Source organism: Theileria annulata, chromosome 1 (genome assembly GCF_000003225.4).
Source record: "Theileria annulata chromosome 1, complete sequence, *** SEQUENCING IN PROGRESS ***".
Taxonomy (NCBI): domain Eukaryota; phylum Apicomplexa; class Aconoidasida; order Piroplasmida; family Theileriidae; genus Theileria; species Theileria annulata.
In genome coordinates this window covers 527668-547978 of record NC_011129.2, presented here as the reverse complement: position 1 = coordinate 547978, position 20311 = coordinate 527668, and the positions used below count along the sequence as shown (strand labels likewise).

The 20311-nt window shown below is 34.5% G+C and overlaps 9 protein-coding genes across 9 annotated transcripts, besides 2 other annotated features; 5 read left to right on the top strand and 4 right to left on the bottom strand.

Annotated features, from left to right (window-relative positions):
* Positions 1 to 60: 60 nt before the first annotated feature.
* On the bottom strand, positions 61 to 3729 carry TA16240 (DNA-directed RNA polymerase (mitochondrial precursor), putative; the record flags this gene model as incomplete). Its single annotated transcript, XM_948704.1, has 1 exon — positions 61 to 3729. The coding sequence occupies one exon, from the start codon at positions 3727 to 3729 to the stop codon at positions 61 to 63; it is 3669 nt and encodes a 1222-aa protein (XP_953797.1).
* Positions 3730 to 3883: 154 nt separating this feature from the next.
* Positions 3884 to 5936, top strand: TA16245 (uncharacterized protein; the record flags this gene model as incomplete). Its single annotated transcript, XM_948703.1, has 10 exons — positions 3884 to 4197; positions 4252 to 4359; positions 4401 to 4546; positions 4610 to 4960; positions 4993 to 5177; positions 5230 to 5397; positions 5430 to 5548; positions 5581 to 5709; positions 5740 to 5839; positions 5871 to 5936. 10 exons carry the CDS (start codon positions 3884 to 3886, stop codon positions 5934 to 5936), a joined length of 1686 nt encoding a protein of 561 aa, XP_953796.1.
* Positions 4738 to 4806: a sequence feature (1 probable transmembrane helix predicted for TA16245 by TMHMM2.0 at aa 233-255).
* A 947-nt stretch (positions 5937 to 6883) lies between the features above and the next one.
* TA16350 (replication factor C subunit (RPC2)) lies at positions 6884 to 8404 on the bottom strand (the record flags this gene model as incomplete). Its single annotated transcript, XM_948702.1, has 11 exons — positions 6884 to 6960; positions 6999 to 7095; positions 7157 to 7219; positions 7300 to 7359; positions 7402 to 7458; positions 7521 to 7586; positions 7636 to 7894; positions 7926 to 8007; positions 8069 to 8121; positions 8176 to 8255; positions 8288 to 8404. The coding sequence occupies 11 exons, from the start codon at positions 8402 to 8404 to the stop codon at positions 6884 to 6886; spliced, it is 1011 nt and encodes a 336-aa protein (XP_953795.1).
* A 973-nt stretch (positions 8405 to 9377) lies between these two features.
* Positions 9378 to 9779, bottom strand: TA16405 (40S ribosomal protein S26e, putative; the record flags this gene model as incomplete). Its single annotated transcript, XM_948701.1, has 2 exons — positions 9378 to 9541; positions 9599 to 9779. 2 exons carry the CDS (start codon positions 9777 to 9779, stop codon positions 9378 to 9380), a joined length of 345 nt encoding a protein of 114 aa, XP_953794.1.
* Positions 9780 to 10312: 533 nt separating this feature from the next.
* Positions 10313 to 11069, top strand: TA16410 (uncharacterized protein; the record flags this gene model as incomplete). Its single annotated transcript, XM_948700.1, has 4 exons — positions 10313 to 10373; positions 10434 to 10529; positions 10624 to 10699; positions 10823 to 11069. 4 exons carry the CDS (start codon positions 10313 to 10315, stop codon positions 11067 to 11069), a joined length of 480 nt encoding a protein of 159 aa, XP_953793.1.
* Positions 11070 to 11477: 408 nt separating this feature from the next.
* Positions 11478 to 14402, top strand: TA16465 (uncharacterized protein; the record flags this gene model as incomplete). Its single annotated transcript, XM_948699.1, has 1 exon — positions 11478 to 14402. The coding sequence occupies one exon, from the start codon at positions 11478 to 11480 to the stop codon at positions 14400 to 14402; it is 2925 nt and encodes a 974-aa protein (XP_953792.1).
* Positions 14403 to 14463: 61 nt separating this feature from the next.
* On the bottom strand, positions 14464 to 16454 carry TA16570 (calmodulin-domain protein kinase, putative; the record flags this gene model as incomplete). The annotated part of the gene is made up of 7 exons (XM_948698.1): positions 14464 to 14589; positions 14663 to 14781; positions 14814 to 14922; positions 14977 to 15410; positions 15506 to 15600; positions 15683 to 16211; positions 16337 to 16454. 7 exons carry the CDS (start codon positions 16452 to 16454, stop codon positions 14464 to 14466), a joined length of 1530 nt encoding a protein of 509 aa, XP_953791.1.
* Positions 16455 to 16746: 292 nt separating this feature from the next.
* On the top strand, positions 16747 to 18146 carry TA16575 (uncharacterized protein; the record flags this gene model as incomplete). Its single annotated transcript, XM_948697.1, has 3 exons — positions 16747 to 17354; positions 17392 to 17767; positions 17799 to 18146. The coding sequence occupies 3 exons, from the start codon at positions 16747 to 16749 to the stop codon at positions 18144 to 18146; spliced, it is 1332 nt and encodes a 443-aa protein (XP_953790.1).
* Positions 18063 to 18116: a sequence feature (1 probable transmembrane helix predicted for TA16575 by TMHMM2.0 at aa 417-434).
* A 596-nt stretch (positions 18147 to 18742) lies between the features above and the next one.
* TA16630 (uncharacterized protein) lies at positions 18743 to 20141 on the top strand (the record flags this gene model as incomplete). The annotated part of the gene is made up of 9 exons (XM_948696.1): positions 18743 to 18798; positions 18834 to 18965; positions 18994 to 19224; positions 19258 to 19366; positions 19447 to 19572; positions 19602 to 19658; positions 19708 to 19897; positions 19934 to 19946; positions 20030 to 20141. 9 exons carry the CDS (start codon positions 18743 to 18745, stop codon positions 20139 to 20141), a joined length of 1026 nt encoding a protein of 341 aa, XP_953789.1.
* Between the last annotated feature and the right edge of the window lie 170 nt (positions 20142 to 20311).

The following is a 20311-nucleotide window of genomic DNA, read 5'->3' as shown; positions in this document are numbered from 1 at the left end:
ATGACCGTAAATTACTAATTTAACGCATATAACCATAATGCAATAGCATAACAATGTATATTAGTGAAAAAAATATTTACTATCTAGTACGTGTTCGAGATTAAAATTTCCTTTCTTAGGAGGCGGCCTAAAATCGATTTGAAGTTTGTTTAGAACAGATTTGTGCAAATCGTCCAGTATCGGTTTCGTGTGCATGTTGAAAAACTCGTTTCGAATATGGGTGTGCATCATGTCGACCTTGTCAGGGTGGATCCAGTAACTGTCATGAACTGTCGCGAAGCTCTGAGTGTGTTTGAAAACCTCAGTTGCAGTCATCATGAGGTGTGAGGCGTCGAGTGAGTGGATGAAGTTGGGTGGGAATGCCAACTTCTGTCTCCTTTTATCAACTGAACTAACATACTTTGAAACGTTTATTGCCTGCAAAGGCGTCCTAACAACCTTGGTTACCGACTTGCAGTACGGCTGTTCACATGGGAGTCCTATCGGGCTTATCCAGGTGACTGGAATGTTGAACTTGTTATGGACACAGCTGATCTCGTCGAGCCAATTTTTGATGGACATTGCCTCGGAGAAGATTGTTGAAATGCTCGAGAGTATTTTGTTGGCCAAGTAAGCTGCAAGTCCTCTGAGTTCCGATGGTGATAAATATGAAATTTTCTTTATATCCTTCAACTTTGACTCCACCTGATCTATTGCTCCGATCCTCGTTACTCCGTAACAAATCGTCATCACCGTCTGCTTTATTACTTTTCTGCACAGTATATTGTTGTTCACACAAATTTCGCTATACTTTTTATTAGACTCTACGTTACTTAGCTTACCATTTCCACTAGTTACTAGGGTGTTGTTACTCACTGTACTGTTAGTATAGTTAAGATCATTATATACCTTCTGTATAATTAGTTGTAGTATGTGAGTGTAGAGGTCCTGTGGTTGCTCAGAATTCACCAAGTTGACGTATTTTGCTCCTCTTTCATCTAACCCCAAAGCTGCGTAGTGTTGTAATCCGTTACATGTACCGTCTTGTTGTATTGGCAGATGCGTCATGTACTCATCTGGATTATTTGACTCTATTGCCCTCACTAGTTCAACACATGACGCAAAGAACTGGAATGGTTTATCCGCTTTAACCCAGAAATTCTGGTTAAAATCCTTAAACGGACTCTTTACAAGCTCTGTGATTATCGCGATGTGTTCATCAACCCATTTAACCCTATCTTCAAAGCTTATCTTGTCGTTTCCGTACATATTACTGCAGTGCACCTTAAGCCAGAAAAGTCCTCTATTTCCCAGCTTTCTTTTTTCTGAAAAGAGTAGCAGGCTTCTGCAAAGGTCGTCGTTCATGTGGTTTAGGTACGGCGACAATGGGTACATTCTTCCTCTGAAATCGATGTTCAACGGCATATACAACCTCTTTTCATTTGCGAACGCATCTGCTATCTTAATTCTCCTCAAAAACAGTGAAAGCTCACTCAACTCGTTACTACTCAAACTTGTAATGTTAGAGATACTGGTGTTGATGTTTTCCATAATATTCGTCGTTGTATTTACTGGCAGGTGTTGCTTTATTTGCATATCAGTTTGGCTGCTACAAATGTGTTTAATAAGGTTTAGCATTTGTCTATTAATTATCCAAGGCACTTGTGAGAATTTGTTTACTATATCAAACACATTTCCCAGGTCATAAACCTTAACTTCGTTCAGTTTACTTCCTCTTATAAAGTTATGCTTCAGCAGTATCGATCCTCCTGTTGTTGCATTAATCCATCTTTTAGGCTTGCAAACCATAGGCAATGCTGCCAATGACACTAGGCTCTTTGCTACAAAATCTCTTAGCTTTAGCATACAGCTTTCTCTCATTTCAAGGACTCCAAAGGTCTTCACGCCCTGTCTCAGAAGCACGTGCCTGAATGCCTCCACCTCCACCAACGATTCGTTGAACCTGCTCTTCTTAATCACGTTTAAAAATCTCATTATTATACGCAACTTATCATCACCTAAACCACTTTTCCCACCAACCACTGAAGCTTTATCTCTCACACTAATTTCTCCAACTCTACTTTCACCACCCCCTTGGGAATCACTTTCTTGACTATCATCTGATGAATCATTTTGACTTGAGTTGGAAGTAATAAGCTTTGGTGTTTTAATATCCATTGACTGATTTACATAGCATGAATAGTTCGATAAGTACTGTTTTAGTGCAGTTTGGAGGTCAAGTTCTATCCTACATGACTTGATTAATGCGTTTAACAGGTATCCTCCAGCCGCCGCTGATTGAGAACTATTCCAATTTTTCTGGCTTCTGTTCGTACTATTCAGAGGCTCAATCACTGCGTTAAGGCTCGATTTTACCACCACCCTATCATTACTCTCAGCGCCATTTCCCGCACTCTTTATCTCAATAAAATCCTCTTGATTACAATCTTTTTCAAGTTTTTCATCTGAGCTGACTTCTAAACTTCCAATACTATTAATAGAATCTGTATTAGCTTTTTTACCCGAATTTTCCAAATTTGAAACATTTTCTGCCTCTTTGTTATTCAATATCAAATTATTGTATAGTTTCCCTATTTCGTCTCCTAGTTTTATCGCTAAATGTGAGATTAGAATCTGGTTACTATTCGTTTGCTGTATTCTTTTCTTCAACAATCCACCCTTATTACCTCTGGAGTCCAATGTGTATGAGGGGAAACACATTGACTGGAGAACTATCTTCACTGTTGTGGTTGCCAGTATTTCTTCCTCCAGTTCCAGTGGTATTACAAAGGTTCCGCCCTTCTCTCTGTCCTTTTTAATGAATTGTGAAATATCCTGAATCCACCGTGTGCAAGTGCTAGAAAGTGATGACAATTCAGACGGGTGTTTAAAATCGAGTAAATTCGACGCTTCTACCTTTGCTGTCTCCAATGCTTCACTAAAGCTCAGCTTCTCTATAAGCTCTTGTCTTTTCTGACTCAAAACTGACTCAAAATTAACATCTTCTGAGGTTTCTGATGTTATGTCTGTTTTATCATTTTGAGTTGGACACAGTAATGGCAGATCATTATCCTTGTAAAGTTTCTTCTTTTGTTTCCTTATAAACTGTGGAGAAAACAGGTTTGAAATTGATTTTACGCTATCAACGTGTGATTTAAAGTCATCTGGAGAAACATCAGCTAGCAAAAGTCCATGTATTGATGAGAATTTCTCTGCATTTCTAAACAAATGAATTACTTGCTCCTCTATGTTCTTCAGAAAGGATTGCTTATTAGTTCTCAGCCACTTTGATATATCCTCTGCTCTTTCAAATACTACAGACTTAACATTCCTAAGCAAAACGTCTGAATCATCCTTAGAACCCTCAACTATCTTATCCTTATCGACATTAGGAATATTAATAGATTCATCGCTATGAATAGGAGTGATTTTATCTAAAATAAAGGGAGTTTCTGTCGAAGAAACTTCAGAGCCTATTGAAAAAAATGATTTTGGTTTCTTCAAAGGTTCCTGTGTGGAAGAATCCAAACTCTTAAAACATATTTGTGATGATGATATATCACGTTTTAAAATTTTAGAGTGAATTGAGTGCGATTTAAGATAATTCCTTTTATTTAAGGAACTAATACTTTGTATATTACAAATATTGTGTATGTTTTTGTTTAAATTGAGTGAATTAAGGGTTGTTCCTTTATTGCGATATATAATACAGTTTAAATTAGCCGTGTTAAGGGCTATGGGTCTTACCATGCTTGAATATGGAAAATCAGACCATTATGGTACACATAATAAAGAATCATCAATTTAAAATTACATTTTAAAGGTGAAAATTTATTTTGTTTACCCCATAGGTTATCTTCTAATGTGTGAGTTCATTCGTAAGAATCTTTCATTTTTTTGTTAAATGACGCCTAGAAATATCCTTTCATATAAATGTCGAAACAATTATTTGTATAATTTTTACGACAATTTATTAAATCGTCATGGAAGATCATTCGGTTCAATTGTAAAATATACAAACTGTTCTTCTTCTCCCATTTTTAATTCTAATTCTAAAAATGATGAAATCAATTGTTTAAATAAATTATCCTTAAGGTTTTATGGAAATGTTGGAAGGGATTGGCTTCCGAAACGAAACCAATATACAAAATACCGTATCACGAAGCCCTGGACCTCTGACAGCGTCTACGATGATATATTCCTCTCAGAACCTTCAAAGTAAATTTTATATTGATATATACTATTATTAACACAACCTAATATGAATTATAGGGAGGACTTTTACCCTTTCACCAAGGAGATGCCTGTGTTCTTGAAGTTCCTTAACCTTTTAACTGCAGCTCAGAACAGAAAGGAGGTTTTCATAGACTTTGTAAAGAGGTAATATTTAAATTTCCTAAAGTTAATTTATAATTTGGTAGGTGTGAAAATGGGCTCGTGGTTGAGAAGGACGTTTACTTGACTAAGGATGAACTTTTGGAATGTATGTGGGCAAACGGATACTCGAATTCTGAAATGAACGCATTTAAATTTGCGTTCCCTAGCGATTACAAGTTTCACTATCCAGGTACAAGATTGTACTAGTAGTATATTATTTAGTATCAGTATTTTGGTGTATAATGTTTATTAGAGTTGGCCGTGTTGTTTGAGTTGAACGAGGAGGACTGCTACAAGTACTGTGTAAAGGAACGTGCTAGTAACCCTGAGGAGTTGGTAGAGTTGAAGCTTAAGAAACCAACAAACCTTGTGTCCAGTTATGGACTCGTGTTCTTAGGATGCTGGTTCGCACTTTCCAACGCAGTTCTTGGAAATGCATGGTTTTTTGCCAAGACTCTTCCATTTGGAGCTGTGTTCTACCTTCTTGCCTCGTACTTTCAGAAATGGCTCAAGGAGTACTTTTGGAAGGAGGAAAACGCACTAATTGAAAAGGTTAAACAGGAAAAAGAATATTGTGAAGATGCAATCTATTCACAATTAAGAAGTATGTTGATAAAACTATATAAATTTGACCAGAGTACTTGGAGGATTCAAAATGCGTTGATTACGTTGAGAGTTTTAAGTCGGAGGTGGTTAATAGAATGGAGCAATATAAAAAGGCACTTCTGGTTAGAATGAAAAATGAAGCCTCAAATCTCATGAAGGAACGCCTCAATAATATGGCACATCATGAAGCCTCAATTTCAAGCTCATTAGAAAAGGTTCACATAACTACATATTCCTTAAAGATTCCAAGTGTATAATTATTTACAGAATATGGTAAATGAGCTGGTTAAGTTGTTTTTGGAGACCTTTTCCACAAGCCCTGAAATGAAAACTGATGCATTATCCTCATCAATAATGGAGCTCAAGGGCGAATACAACAAGCTTGACGACCCTCTGTTCAAGTTCTTTAATGATAACCTCGGTCAATTTCAAGCAGTATTTTCAATTAATTCACAATTGATTGTTAGGGTACAAGGAAAAAGAGAACCCAGACGTCAACCAATGAAGGAGGCGATACCTTTGTTGATAGGTGTAACAGACTTTTTCAACAAAAGGAGCAGGAATTTTTAAACACCTTCACAGTCACGTATTTAATTTGTTCTTTAAATAAATGTTTAGACCTGAGGAGTTCAAGGAGGTTTCAAGTCTAGCTAGGCTTTGCAAATCTAACCAGGGCTTCAACCTTGATAAACTAAGCCCTGATCAAAGGACAAAATTGGACAACCTGTACCTAAATCTGTCCCAAAAGTACTTTTAATTTTACATATTTATGTTCAGGATGGGTTATTACGTTCCCACTGTCCCAAATTTATCAGTTCAGGGTTTACCTTTGACTCCCACTACTTCAGACGAATCTGACTCATTTCTCCACAAAGAAGTAAGTTAATGGTTTTAAAATTTTCCTTCAGCTTTCTGAAAAACTTGATCTTGTCAGGACATCGAGGCTACATGATTTCTTAGGTCAATTTGTTTAATTCTTAATACAATTGTATATACACAATAGTATACTGTATATATGGCATACTAGTATGTACACTATTGTGATTGTGATAACTAATCTGTTTAATTACCTATACGCCTATAATAAATATATTTAAGGAAAATAATTCATATTTGTGTATAGTAATTAAAACATTAAGATGACGAGGAGGACCGTGTTCTGGATCCTCTAATAAGTCTTGAAAAGAGCGTGTAGAGACAGAAGAAAGTTGTCAAATATAAAATTAAAACTGAAAAATTCTTAAACGACCTTTTGAACTTGAACTTATAGCACCAAAGTGTGGCAATAATGGCAATCCAGGCTGAGGTACTCCATTTCCAAATCTCATTTCGCTCTAAAATTATAAATAAATAAACAAATCGTGAAAAATAACTATTTTAAGGCTATAAAAGTATTTGTAGTTAGGAAAATAATAACGTACGGGAGTTATTAGTTGGGGCAGTCACGTTAGGTTTTGTAATGAAAACAGTTAAAATAAGCTCCTCGGAGGAGAAGCCTGGCAGGGTCTTTAGAACCTTTTCGTCACTTAAAAGCAGACCACGATAAATCACTCTTATATTACACTCTAAACCAAAATAAAACCATTGTAACTATCTATAAATATTTTCTAAATTAAAAAAATCAAATCTATAAAAAATAGTGAGGGTAGAAAACCTTTAAAAGTCTCAGATTCCAAAAGTTTATCCTTGATTGACTTGACATTTGTTTCAGGTGGAAAATTAATATCTGAAAATTAAATTAATTATTAAACAAAAGAGAGTTTGGCATAAATAGGTAAAAATGAAAGAGATAGATGTAAAACATGGGTAATTTGGGATAAAACTTACTTTGGACTTTGAATTCTCTATCGTAGTGATTTACGAGTAATTTAATATTGACATTATCCATAATATATAAAAATGTAGTTAAAATATTAGTGATTTAGGATGGTGTACCCCCAGTTATTGTGTTTTTGATGTGAAAACATGCGGAAGCAAGCTGAAAATACTGAGATCCTCCTGATAATAAAAATAAAAAATCAATTTTGGAAATTTACCTTGAAGGAGTGCGAAATCTCTATTTGCCAATTCCAGTGAAATTTTCGACTTCTCTATGTCTCCGATGGAGTCACTCTCAACTACATATTCGCAAATCTAAAATCAATTTATTAATAATTATATGTTATTAAAGGTTAAAGGCTAATTGATTCTGTACCTGTTGGAATATTGATGAAATATCCCATCCGTCATGAACTATCTGCTTACACACGGACTCCACCTATAAATCCATGAAATTCTTTCTACTTCTTCCAATGAATATCGAAACTAGGATAACTGTTTAATAAAATATTGATTTACATCTCCTTCTGGTCTTCTGCAAACTTCGAAAATGCTTTCCACGACCCTTTTCGGCGGCTTCTAAGCATCAGGTAATTATTATGTTTGGAGATATATTCTTACCCCTGAAACGCTGTAAATCGCGTTCTCTGTGATCTCATTATATAAACAAGCCGTTGACTAAGCATTAATATTGCTTATTAATTATGTTGTATATAATTATACATTATATAAATCATGACTCCCAAAATTACCTGTAGAATTGTAATACTTTTCCTCATATCTCCTGATGATATGGTTGTTAAAAACTCAAGAGCCTAACATGGAAATATTACTATGGGAGAGTATTATCATTACCTTCGGGTCAAAAGTGATCCCTTCTTGGTTGCAGATGTACTTAAGTCTATCGATTTGCGAGTTTGTTTCGATTGGTTTGAAGTGAAACACTGAGCACCTTGAGTAAATTGGTCCGATGATTTTATGGAGGTAGTTACAAATTAATATGAAGCGCGAGATGCTAGAATAATTTTCAATCACCCGTCTAAGTGCAGCCTGGGCGTCCGCTGTGATCATGTCAGCCTCGTCCAGTATGATCATTTTATAGTTAGGCATTACTCTGAAAGTTTTAAATTTAACAAATTAGCTACCTGTTAGTCTCAGGATTAACTCTGTTATTTGAAATATTAATTCTAGTGTATGTCTTAATTCTATCCCTAACAACGTCGATTCCTACAACCTCAGTTATTATTACACATTTAAATAAAAAACCCAAGAAAATAGTTAAAAATACCTCTTTCATCTGATGCATTAAGTTCCAAAACACGTTCTCTCATCCCTTCCAGACTAAATATATAACATACAGGCTGTTCATAAATCTAAGTGTATAAAGAGTTGTACCCATAAATTTGTCTTGCCATAGCAAGTGCTGCTGAGGTTTTCCCAGTTCCAGGAGGTCCGTGGAATATCATATGAGGCATCTAATATGTACATTAAACTGTTATAAAAATACGTTAAAAGTTTCTATGATTTGCTCCATTATTGAAACTGCTTGGGTCTGGAAGATGACATCAGATATTTTTTTAGGACGGTATTTTTCAACCCAGGGCACGTCCTTTGTGACTCCCATATTTATTTAAAAAATGTGGGCCACTTATGACTAGAATTAAATAAAAATTGAATGGTGTGGAATCTCCGTTTTAACCGCACACAATTCACATGAATTTGAATACAGGATTCTTCTTTCAATTCTCTTAATTTTTATTTTTAATTATTTTTAAAATGATATTGGAATATTTTAAATACTATCATGTATTTTTGTAAATACAAATTTACTCTAATTTTAATTATAACCGCCATTAATATTTATTGTGTTGAAAAATGTTCTGATTTATCTCAGGAATCTCTTCTCATCGGACAATACTGTCTTTCAGTATCTTTGTTTACTTCTATACTTTATATATTCCAATGTTATCTTTACACATTTTTCGTTTCACTTAACTTGATTTTATTATTTTATATTTTTAGACCTGTGACCATGAATGTGTTCAAAGAGTTTCAATTCCTGGAACTATAAGTACTTTTAGTCATATTCTGCCTTGACATTGTTGTTTAGATATGCCCTTGTTCGACCACCCGGTTTTGGAATCTGGTACCTTGCTAATTTATATAAAATTTTTAGACTGTGAAGGAAAACGCGGAAGACTTCTTTGTATGTCTACAGACTTAACACCTCATGGTAATTAATATACTAGTTTCCTATTTTCAATTATTAAGTTCTGTGTTATTTTATTTATCAGGATATCCTCTCTGTGAAGTTATGAATCTCGCCTATTGTGAACCCAATTCATGTGCTTGCTGGTACTATTTAATACCATATTCCTATTAGGTCATCTTGTATTAAACAACAATGTCCTCCTAAATTTACTCCAAAGACTAACCAAGTTACCAATACAGGTACTTTACTGCTCTATATAAACTAATAACTAATGTATAGGTTGTTTTGAAACTAATTTAAGGGTTTTGTGCGTTTCATAGATATCCTTTGAATATTAAGTGTTCAAGGTTCAGGCACAAATTAAGGGTCATTCGAGCAGTAAAGCCTAATTGTCCTTGTTTGGCAGGTTTAGTTTGACTTGCATTTGTCTTTGTTGAACGTAAGTCCTAACCTTGCGTCCTTGGGCAGAACGGACTCTAACAACCCTCGAGTGAATTGCACAACTCACGCAATAGCACTGTTTAATGTACAACTTGGGCACATTGAACACTATATAATCATTTTAATATCATTATATTTAATATTTAGTATGTATATTCCACTAACGTGAATAGGCGCAAGCTTCCCTAATATCACGCTGAGCGCTTGCGTCGACGATGTTCCTTACATTAAATCTCTTAATTGACTTATCCTTTGGAACTGAACGGCCACAGTTGCTGCATCTGACAGGGTTAACATGGCCTCTGCCATGCTTGGATCTTCCGGCGTTACGCCTCTTAAAGGGCATCTCCAATCTGAAAGATTTATATTTATTTTATATATAAATATAATAAATAGTAATATTGAAGATGTAGTAAATATTGGGCTCTTGGAATATTATCACTAACCAAATAAGAATAGTAGTATTGAATTGTTTATTCAACCAACAAACGTGGTTGTCAGTTCAGAAACGAGTAAGAAGGGGGAGTTAAAAGTATATAAACAAGAGATAAACAAACTTAATAGTATAAAATAAATAATTATATTATAATATTAATAAAGTAAAGTATGTATTGGGAATCATTAATCAACGATCAGACCCCATTAATGAAAATTTACTTGTAGGATTCCAGCACTAATACACTAACTGTGTATCCAACTACCCATATACTTAATTTGTTGTATTTAGTACAATTAAGATAAGTAGGGTAACTTGGAGAATCGGGAAACTGTAGTGCCGGATTATCCTAAACGATTCAACTCATTTTTAAAATATTAAAATTTTAATTAATATCAAATGATTGTCATTAATTCTCTACAAATTATATTTTAAATTAAATTATGAGGACAAATAAAACATCACTCAATAAAATACATGAATTAGGAATCACAATATTTCCAGGTTAGTCATTTTGAACTTAAATAAAAAACTTTTATGTGATATTTTATATTGTATTTATAGAAAAGTATGGAAACGATCAAGATTTGGAACCTTCTGAGGATTTCTATGGCTCCGACCTAGACGATTTGGACGGCGATTTTGTAAATGATAACTACAGTTTGTTTATTCTTAAATTAAATATTTATTTAATAATCTAATTTTTAGATTATTTAATTTGAATGTTATTTTTAACATAAATATAGAAATTTAGGACAAGGAGATAAGTCAACAGATGCTGTTCTCTGCTGTGCAATGTGTTTCACTCCAGTATGTTATCAATGCAAAACGTGAGTTATAGGTAAATGAATCAACTTATTCAGATATAGTTAAGGTATTTAGTACTTCAAATTGTAAATAATATGACCGTATATGAGTATATCCATAATTTCTGTTTTAATTAGATAATTTAGAGTTGGAAACTCATTTTCATCAAAATTGGCCTTGAACGCATATGTTGAAGATAATTACTCAGATTCTGTACGTGGAAATGATTCCCAAGATGTAATTGACAAAGGTGATTCCACCAAACGGAAGTTGAGAGGAAGCACAAATAATTCAGAAAGAACAGTCAAATGTATAGAATGTAACAACATTATCGCAGTACTCGATTTCTCAAATAATTATAATTTTAAAAATGTTATCGCAAGTAAACCGTGAGCATAGTTTCACTACATTCTGCTAATGGAGTTAACCCTCTTCATTTTAATTTCTTAAACATTAAATTATGATTTGATTTGTAGATATATTTTATAATATTTTAAACTATCATCTTAAAGCAAGTTGATAGTGACTATATGTTAATATTTGTGTCCTTGTAGTCTATTTCCAGCGTATTACCTTGATAGTTTAAAAGTAACATTAAAACTGTATTATAATTTTTCAAAGTAAGTATTTAAGTAATTTTTCATCTTTTATTTTTTTGTAAAATATTATAAATCCCATGGCAAACAAGTACTGTGTAAATTATAGCCTCCTCAACAAAAACAGCTTAATTTCAAATTAATGAACTCAATTTTGACCCACTAAGGATTATGCGCCTTTCGTTAATAAAATTCCTCCGGATCAATGTTGTCGGACCAGGATGCCTTTTTCGAAGCCGCTCTGGACGCTATAGCCTCGGACCTGGAGCTCATGGAGCTCTCAATAAATGATCTAAACATCGCACTAGGAGGAAGCCCAGTTATCATACCCGATTCCTACGTCAAAACCGTAAGATCAGGTCTACTCTATGAATGCTTTACCCGAAGCGCAAGGAACTCAAGGATCTATAAGTGCTATGAAAGGTTTAAAGGCCTAGAATTACAAGTCGACAGCTTCTTTAGAATTTTAAAATTACACCTGGATAGAGGATTCTCGTTTCTACAAAGATTTAAACCGGCAAATCTTTCAATTTCTGTAAAGCTATTTTGCCTGTGTTACGTGGATGTAATTTTTGATCTATACTACGGAGTAGTTAAACAGGTGGTAAACCTTACACTGCACGACTGTGTTTACATTTTAAAGTTCTTTTCTAGACTGGATAAAACATTATCCGCGAATAGAATAAAGCACGTGTATGTTAGGGATGAAATCTACGACCTCATCCTACACTCACTCTGGTTCGCACTAAAGGACGCATGGTGGCTTTATTTGGAACCCAAATTTATAAAGCCATTGTTTCCATTCATATCACACATGAGAGTAAATAAGCACTATGAAGTAACCATCCATGATTTAAACCACGTGTTGCACAACATACACTTTGTAACATTAATTTCACAGGATATCGCATTTCAGTCTGAAACACCAACAGTAGTTGATATGCCTCCAGGTACACCGGATCAAATATATACACAAATGCCCAATATTCAAATACCTAACATGGGAAGCGTAGAACACTCTCCAGATCTAGGAGACTTGTCGATTAGTTACGAAGATTTATCAGAGTCTAACCTCCATATCAAGTACCTAAGGACACTAAACACATTTGGAATTGATGAGTCAAAAACTCAACAGGATAACACAGGGTCGGTTAATCCAGAACCAACAGAACAAGATAATAAACTCGAGTCTGTAAACCAAGTTGACACGGTGGATGAACCTGAGTCACTAGAATGGCTGAAATTGGACCCAAATCGGCAAGAGAAAGCTAGCTTTGATTTTTTACCTTCATCTAACCATTTAGATGATCTTGAATTCTCAAAGTACCAGATTTATGGTGATGATTATTCAAACGACTTCCATAACGATGTCGATAACTTTAGGCGTGAGTCTGAAAGTGATTCAGAGCCTAGCTGGACCCAAGTTATCTACCTGACTTTGGTTGGATTCATCTACATTGTGCTTTTTGAGTCGTATCTCAAGGCAGTTTCTAACAGTTTAAATACTAGGATGAGCCCAGCAAATTATGTTGAATTTTTAATAAAGAGGCTTCAGGACGTTATCCAGGTAACGGGGCTTATTGTGGAAGTTGACTGTAACTTTACTGCATGGGCACGAGATAAGCTAGGTGACTCGTCTGACCCATACCTCTCAGCATGTTTTAACAATTATTCAGACGACGTGTTTTCATTCAACAATAACTATACGTACAGGTACAGAGATATATATACTGACAGACCTAGAGCAAATTTCGACTTCTCCTACAACTCAGAACATAAAAATGATCCAAACACAAGTAACCCATATATTTCATTTAATCCAAGGGATCAAATGAACCTGTATATTTTATCACTAAGTTTTGATCGAGCACAGAAGCTCCAATACGAACTCATTAAAAGAGTCTCCTTGGTTTGCTCGGCTCCAACATTGAGGTATATCGATAATTTGTATTTTATAGATGATTCAAATTTATACCGTGAGATTTTGTATAACCCTGAAAAGTATCTGATAAGCCCTAATGGGCCACTCTCACGGAGTTGCAAACAGCTTTCGATAAGATTCAAGAGGGCGATTTTCGTTGAAACCTACTTCAAAATCGTTGCAAGGTACATCAACAAGGTCACCGACCAAGAATCTCAGCCATCTGAGGCTATATTTTTTGACTCGATGTCACTTTGGGACTCAGTTCTGGACTTTTTTGACTTTTCAGCAAACCCGCAAGTCATCGAAGAGGAGTGCCTTAAACTAGTATCAAGCTTGCTTGACCGAATAAAATTTACACCTCAGGTGGATTTGAGTGAATTGGAGTCATTTAGGAAAAAGTTCACCTCCAACTTCCTGACAGCTTCAAACTCTCCAGAATCACTCCTTTCGTCCTATGCGTACAAGTGTATATCATTTCTGAAATCTGACTCCTCAAATAAATTCTGCTCAAATTCAGTACAGAATGAATCAGATGATACTGTTACCAAAAATGAACTCGATTGTTCCACAAATGATGAAACGACAATTGATGACATCTGTCTCGATAAGTTTAACGTATGGCTGGATGGTGTTCGTAAGAAGCGCATGCTAGTTTTCGGGAATGCAATTCTGTTCTTTAGGGACAATTCACTTCTTCAGCCTGTTGGTTTCATTTCATTCGACTCGATTTATGCTGTTCTAGGCCCGAGGACAATTTCTCAAGTCCACCCAAATGTCCATATTTTGGAAAACAATAGCGAAAACGACAGCTTCAGTTGTGGGACTAGTGACACTTCACAATCTTCTGAAACCTCAAACCCTCTGGAACTTGAAGAAGATTCAGACAATATTTTAAACCAGTATAGTGTAAATGGAGATTTGGATATAAAGGAAATAAGCGCTGAGAACAGTAGTAACAACAGTGCCAAAACTAGTAGGCGCAGTAGCTTGTGTGATAACATGATGGTTTGGGGTTGGCAGGTTCGGCTCGAGCTTTTTGACTCGTGCGTTTTGGAGGACTTTTCAAACATTGACGTCGTGGCTGATTTTGAGTTTTCGAGCCCTGAAAACAGAAAGTTCTGGCAGCAGCTGATTAAGGATAAGCCGGGAACGAGGCCTCAGTTTATATCCTGGCCCTACCACACCTTTTTCTTTGACTCAATTTAATATATACTCTAATTATACTCGCTCAATAAATTCATGTTTAAATGCTAGTTAAAATTCAAATCTATTCAATTGTTATCTTGTCGAGCATCCTTTCAAACTCTTCAAAGTCGATTTCTCCGTCATCGTTAGTATCAATTTCTTTTAAAATTTGGTTAAATACGTTTGGAGCGTTTGAAACTCCCAAAATCTGCACACTTGTAAGTAACTAGCCAAAACTAGACTTTTATTAACTAAGTTATGAAACACCAAATAAAAAATACCTGTGATAGTTCAGAATTACTGATTTTACCGGACCCGTCAATGTCAAAGATCGAAAATGCTAGTTTAAGTCTCTCCTTAGAGAGTAATGTTAGTTTGTCAATGCACCCAGTTATGAATTCTGAATTTTAATTTATTTGGGACAAAAATTACCTGAGTAGTCAATTGAACCGCTGTGGTCCAAATCACATGCCTTAATAATTTCATCCACCTCCTGTTCAATCTCCTCGTCGCTCATCCTTGAGCAACCATCACGTAAATTCTACAACATAATATAAAAGCAAATTGAAATGTGTAAATAACAAATTTAAGAAACCTGTTTAATACTTCTGTATCCCTCAATCAACTCACTACGGTCAAGTGTCCCGTCCCCATTAGTGTCCAGCTCCGAGAATAATTTCGAGAGTTCATTGATCTCGTCGTTGCTAGTGAACTTGTTTGCCATTAAAAGCATTACAGCTTGCTCGAATTTTTGTGTTTTTGTAAACATTTTAAGGTTCTTCAGTGCTAGGGACATGCTCTTGGTTGGTGGTGCGGCCTTTCCGGCTTTTGAAAACTTTAGGATCCATGGGTGGTTCAGTGCCTGAGCTGCTGATATTCGTTTATCTGGGTTATATGTAAGCATGAGATCAATGAGATTTTTGGCTTCATCAGACACATCATGCCATTCCTTATCGGGGTAGCTGTAGTTGCCTGCAATGATCAACCTTATAATTTCAGTATCCATTGGTGATGTAAATGGTGGATATCCTAAAGTATAAATCAACACAGAAAATATATTTAATTAAACAATAGTATTTATATTATTATTTATCAATTATGTTTAAGTATGTATAAAATAGTACCGCAGAGTAGAATATACAGGATAATTCCGCACGACCAAACGTCACACTTTTCATGGTAATTTCGGTTAAGGACCTCAGGAGCAATATAATAGACACTAAAATTATTTTGTAAAATTCAACAGATATGGAATTAAATAATCTATTATTTTTATCTAAATGAAATATTTATGTTCTTACGTTCCCAGCCTTTCCTTGAGAAAATTGTTGCCGAAATGGGCAGAAAGTCCAAAATCTACTATTTTAATCCTATCTACAGAGCCTGGTTTTTCAAGCAAAAGGTTTTCAGGCTTGAGGTCTCGGTGAACAATATTATTTTTGTGAAGGTAACAAACTCCAGACAGAACTTGCTTAATTAGGCAGGCCGACTCGTATTCATTGATACGTTGTCTCTTAATAATCTCATCAAACAGTTCTCCTCCATAACAGGGCTCCATAACTATATAATATGCCACCGAATCTTCATAGACGTCATATAACTTTGCAATGTTTGGGTGGTCTAGTTCCTTCAGATACTTAACTTCTCTCAAAAGTCTGCTAGAGTCATGACTTGACGGTGATTTTAGTTTATTTATGACCTTTACAGCGTACTCTTTGGTACCATTTGTTTTCTTGCACAGGAATACGGTGCCGTATGCTCCTGATCCTAGTTTTCTACAGACCGTAAACAGGTTTTTAAACTCATCCTTTATGTTTCCAATATACATACCTATTAAATAGATGACATCATGAAATGGATTCGATTAAAAGGTTAAAATAAAATGTATAATGTATATTTCAAACATAAACAACTGTTTTAAATGATTATAATAGATTTAAAGCTAGGAAGATTACTCGGTTTAAGCTTGATGTCGGAATCAAAAGACATACGATCGGTGGTTTCTGCACTATCGGATTGGCGCTTCAGAGTAGGGGAATCCAATTCCCTTGGCCTTGAGCACTTACATCCCATAGCTAAAAGGGACTAAAACTCTAAATCAATAACTGATATTTATAAAAGTCTAGGTACTTGACTTCCAGTAACATTTCATTCACAAATATAAAAGTTAAAAACAATTAAAGCGGAAAATTAAAATTTTATTAATTTTCACATTTTGGAATGAATGGAAGTCAAAATCAAAGGGAATTCAAACCATTCTAATAACCCCAACAATCAACTTAAAATAATTGGTTGATTTATGAAAATGTTTTTGTAAAAATATTGTATTATAAAAAATCATTTTATAATAATTGATAATTCTAAAATGGACTCAGATGTGTTAACGTATGAGGCTGAAAAGTTGAAAGAGTTTTCCAGATCCAAGGGACTTTTATTACCAAATTTGGAGGAAATTGATCCAATTGTTGACATAGAAGATTATAACCTTTCAATAATTGATATCACCAACAAATTTGAGGGAATATATACTCTTATTCAGGACATAAGAGCCAGGAAATTTAAGTATGATAATCTAACTAACTGGAACCCTTTTCAATTTGAGTACTCTCATGGTTGTAAACCTTTCTTCACGAAAAATATTGAAAATTTTGGTTATGATCCTAGCACATCCAACTGCAAGTGCCCTGAAAAGCATTTTCCTTGTAGTTTAAATCAGGCTCTTTCTGACATCTCAAACTGGTCAAATAACATACTTGAGCAAGATATTGATAAGCCTGTTGAAGAATTAACCATTGTTATAGACGGCCTCAAGAAGATAGACATCTACGGTAATTCAATTAAGAAAGGAGGTGAACTAAGTGTCTTGAATAAACCAAAAGAACAAGACCAATTAAACCTTGAGGACCAATTTTGTAAGAGTTCTGAAGTTATTCTATGTTCATCTAAGGTACTAGGAACCCAAAATACTCAGTGGTAATTAATGAAAACATCCTATTATTTTTAATTTTAGGTCAGATTGGAGTGGTTGTAGTAGTAAGTGTGGTCACGGAACACAGGAAAGATTCAAAATAAGTTACAACGGAAATAATTACAAGCTACTTAAGGAATCAAGAGCATGTGAATTATCCAAATGTTCAAACAAATATATCAATGATGGAGTTAAATGTGCTCTAAAAACAACAACAACCCAAAAATCAAAAAGATTCACCAAAATAGGTGACCAATCAGACGAATCCTATCAAATAGTAAAATGTGAATGTAATGAAGGTGAAAGATTGTGCAGTTCTGATGAAGCTTACAAATCAATAGATGAGTGGATTTCAACATTTAGAAAATATTGTGATTCAGAGCTAACGAAGGACCCTGATTCGAACATATTACAAGGAGTAATTTTCAACTATGTATGTGTGTATACAGGATATCATGGGTAACAAAAAGGAAATCTTCGGGAAAAGATTGAAAATTGAATTTTCAGATGGTTTCTACTTCGACTGCTCTGAGAATTGGGGAATAGGAAAACCAAATGACTTACACATATACTGTAAATCAGGATCGCCGGTGTTGTGTACAAAAGAAACTCCAATCGATTATCCCGAATGTAAGATTATTGCCCTAGATATAATAAAAGTAGTGCCAGTCTCTTTTGCTGAGATTCTCCCTGATTTAACAGGAAAAAATGATTATTTTGGGTTCATTTTAGTGGGCTTAGTGCTAATATTTTGTATAATTCTATTTAAAAAATTCACAAGGAAACACCAAAAATAATCTTTTAATTTTTAATTAATGATATTAGATGTACACAGGTCTAGTAGCTCCAGTAAAATGTGTTCATGTTTATGACATCGATATCACCTTTAGGGATTCCTTAAATGATGCCACATATAGTTTATATAATCAACAAATCCATTCTATCTGGCTTGTAGGACTTATCAAAGAGTTTGAATGTTTCATAATTAAAAATTTTTTAGCGTAAATCATGAACTTCAATTTTTCGACATTGACGATAATTCCGGCAGACCTCTTAGAATCCAGTACTGTAAGAAGTATCTTGATCCACAAGTCAAAGATAAGAACATTATAAGGGTTTTAACTTAGTTTTTTAAAATATTTAGGCCGGTAACACGGTTTCTATAATTTGTGCCGTTTCACATCTAATTATCGGAAAAGAAGCGTATTTAAATTTTAGGGTACTTAATATATAATTATATTTCACATTTAAACTAATTTCATTGCTTTTAGGTGAACAGAGTTTGTAAAGCATATGATTTTAACCCAGAATATTTCTCAGCCAAGGCAAGGGTTATTAAAATCACAATAAAAATTTAGGTAAATGAATGGTTAGTATATTTTTGGACAAATAAATGTCATTTGAACACATGAATCAGTCCATTTTTTACGATGACACAGTCATTAAAAGGTATTCAGACTTAATATAATCGTAATTTTATCCAGTTTCAACGTCTGTGTCGCATTCAAGGATCGATTTTCCTCAACCAATGGAATGGACTGGGACAAAACAGGAGAGGTTATGGTTAACTCCTCATTTGATAAGACTCTGTACATATATTCAGTAAATAAATCATGGTATCAACCACGTTTTAATTGATTTCAGTGTTACAAACGTTCTTCAAAGCAAAAAACATGGAGTTGAGCTGGTGAAATTCACCAGTGAAGGCCCAAAACACATTTTATGCTCATCGGGAAAAGAATCGCAAAATGGTAAATTTTATAAAATACATACAAATTATAACCTATACATTATCATAAAATTATGTTTAGTCTCGGTTAGGCTTTGGGACATTGTAGAGAATAGATATGTAAAAAGCTTTTCATTAAACACACAGTATGATACTTGGTTTTGTTGACTTGTTTTTAGCTTATCCAGAGGGGTTGGAATAGTTTCTCACCCGAATAGAAATATGATGATGACTAACTGTTCCGACGGGACAGTCTCTGTATACTCACTTGACAACACAACGCCAATAGTATAAGATATATACTAATAATATACATAATAAATGTGGATAAATATGATCCGCAAGAAGTGTACAATTTGTTGTTTTAGATGAACTATACAAGTCCCGGTACATCAGTGGCAGCATTTGATTATGACGGCCTGATAATAGGAAAATATAATGGATCTGGATCGACTTCAAAGACATTCTCACTATATGACCTCAACAAGCCACAGGTTTGGTTTGTTTTTAAAATGCTCTTTAGTCTCCCTTTAAAACGTTTGATATCTCCAATGTTCTGAAAAGGACTGAAGAAGTTAATGTTAGTCCCTTAAATATAATTCGATGGAACAAAATTAACTATATTTTAGAGTGTGTTGTTCAACCCTAACGGGAGGTTAGCGATCTTAGGGACTAACTTCAAAAGACTAATATGCATAAATACCGTAAACGGATCAGCTATTTTTGCATGCTGTTATGGAGATATACCTGCATCAAAATCAACAGAATCTGACATATGCTACCCCGCAATCTCTCCTGATGGAAAATATCTTATTTCAGGTACCATATTTAACACTGATTTCAATTGTTAATTAGGGTGCACAGATAAGTCTTTGAAGGTTTGGAACTTCAAAGGTCAGCTTGTTTCAACACTAAAAGGCCATGAAGGTAAATTAAAAGGTTATAACTGAGCATAGGTCCGCCGGCGTTTGTGGCATTTAATCCCAGAAAAGCAATGATATCTTCAGCTTGTATAAAAGTGGCATGGTGGATACCGAACATGAAAACTGAAACTCAAGAATAAAATGTTTTTTGATTTTTATTGTATTTAGAAGCTCTCGGAATAATAATAACAGTTAATTGGCATTAAAATTTTGTTTTATTTCCACAATGATAATATAATCTGATAAACATATTATATTCTACTTTTAATATCTTCTAGAAATATAAAATACAAGTTCAACATGGATTAAT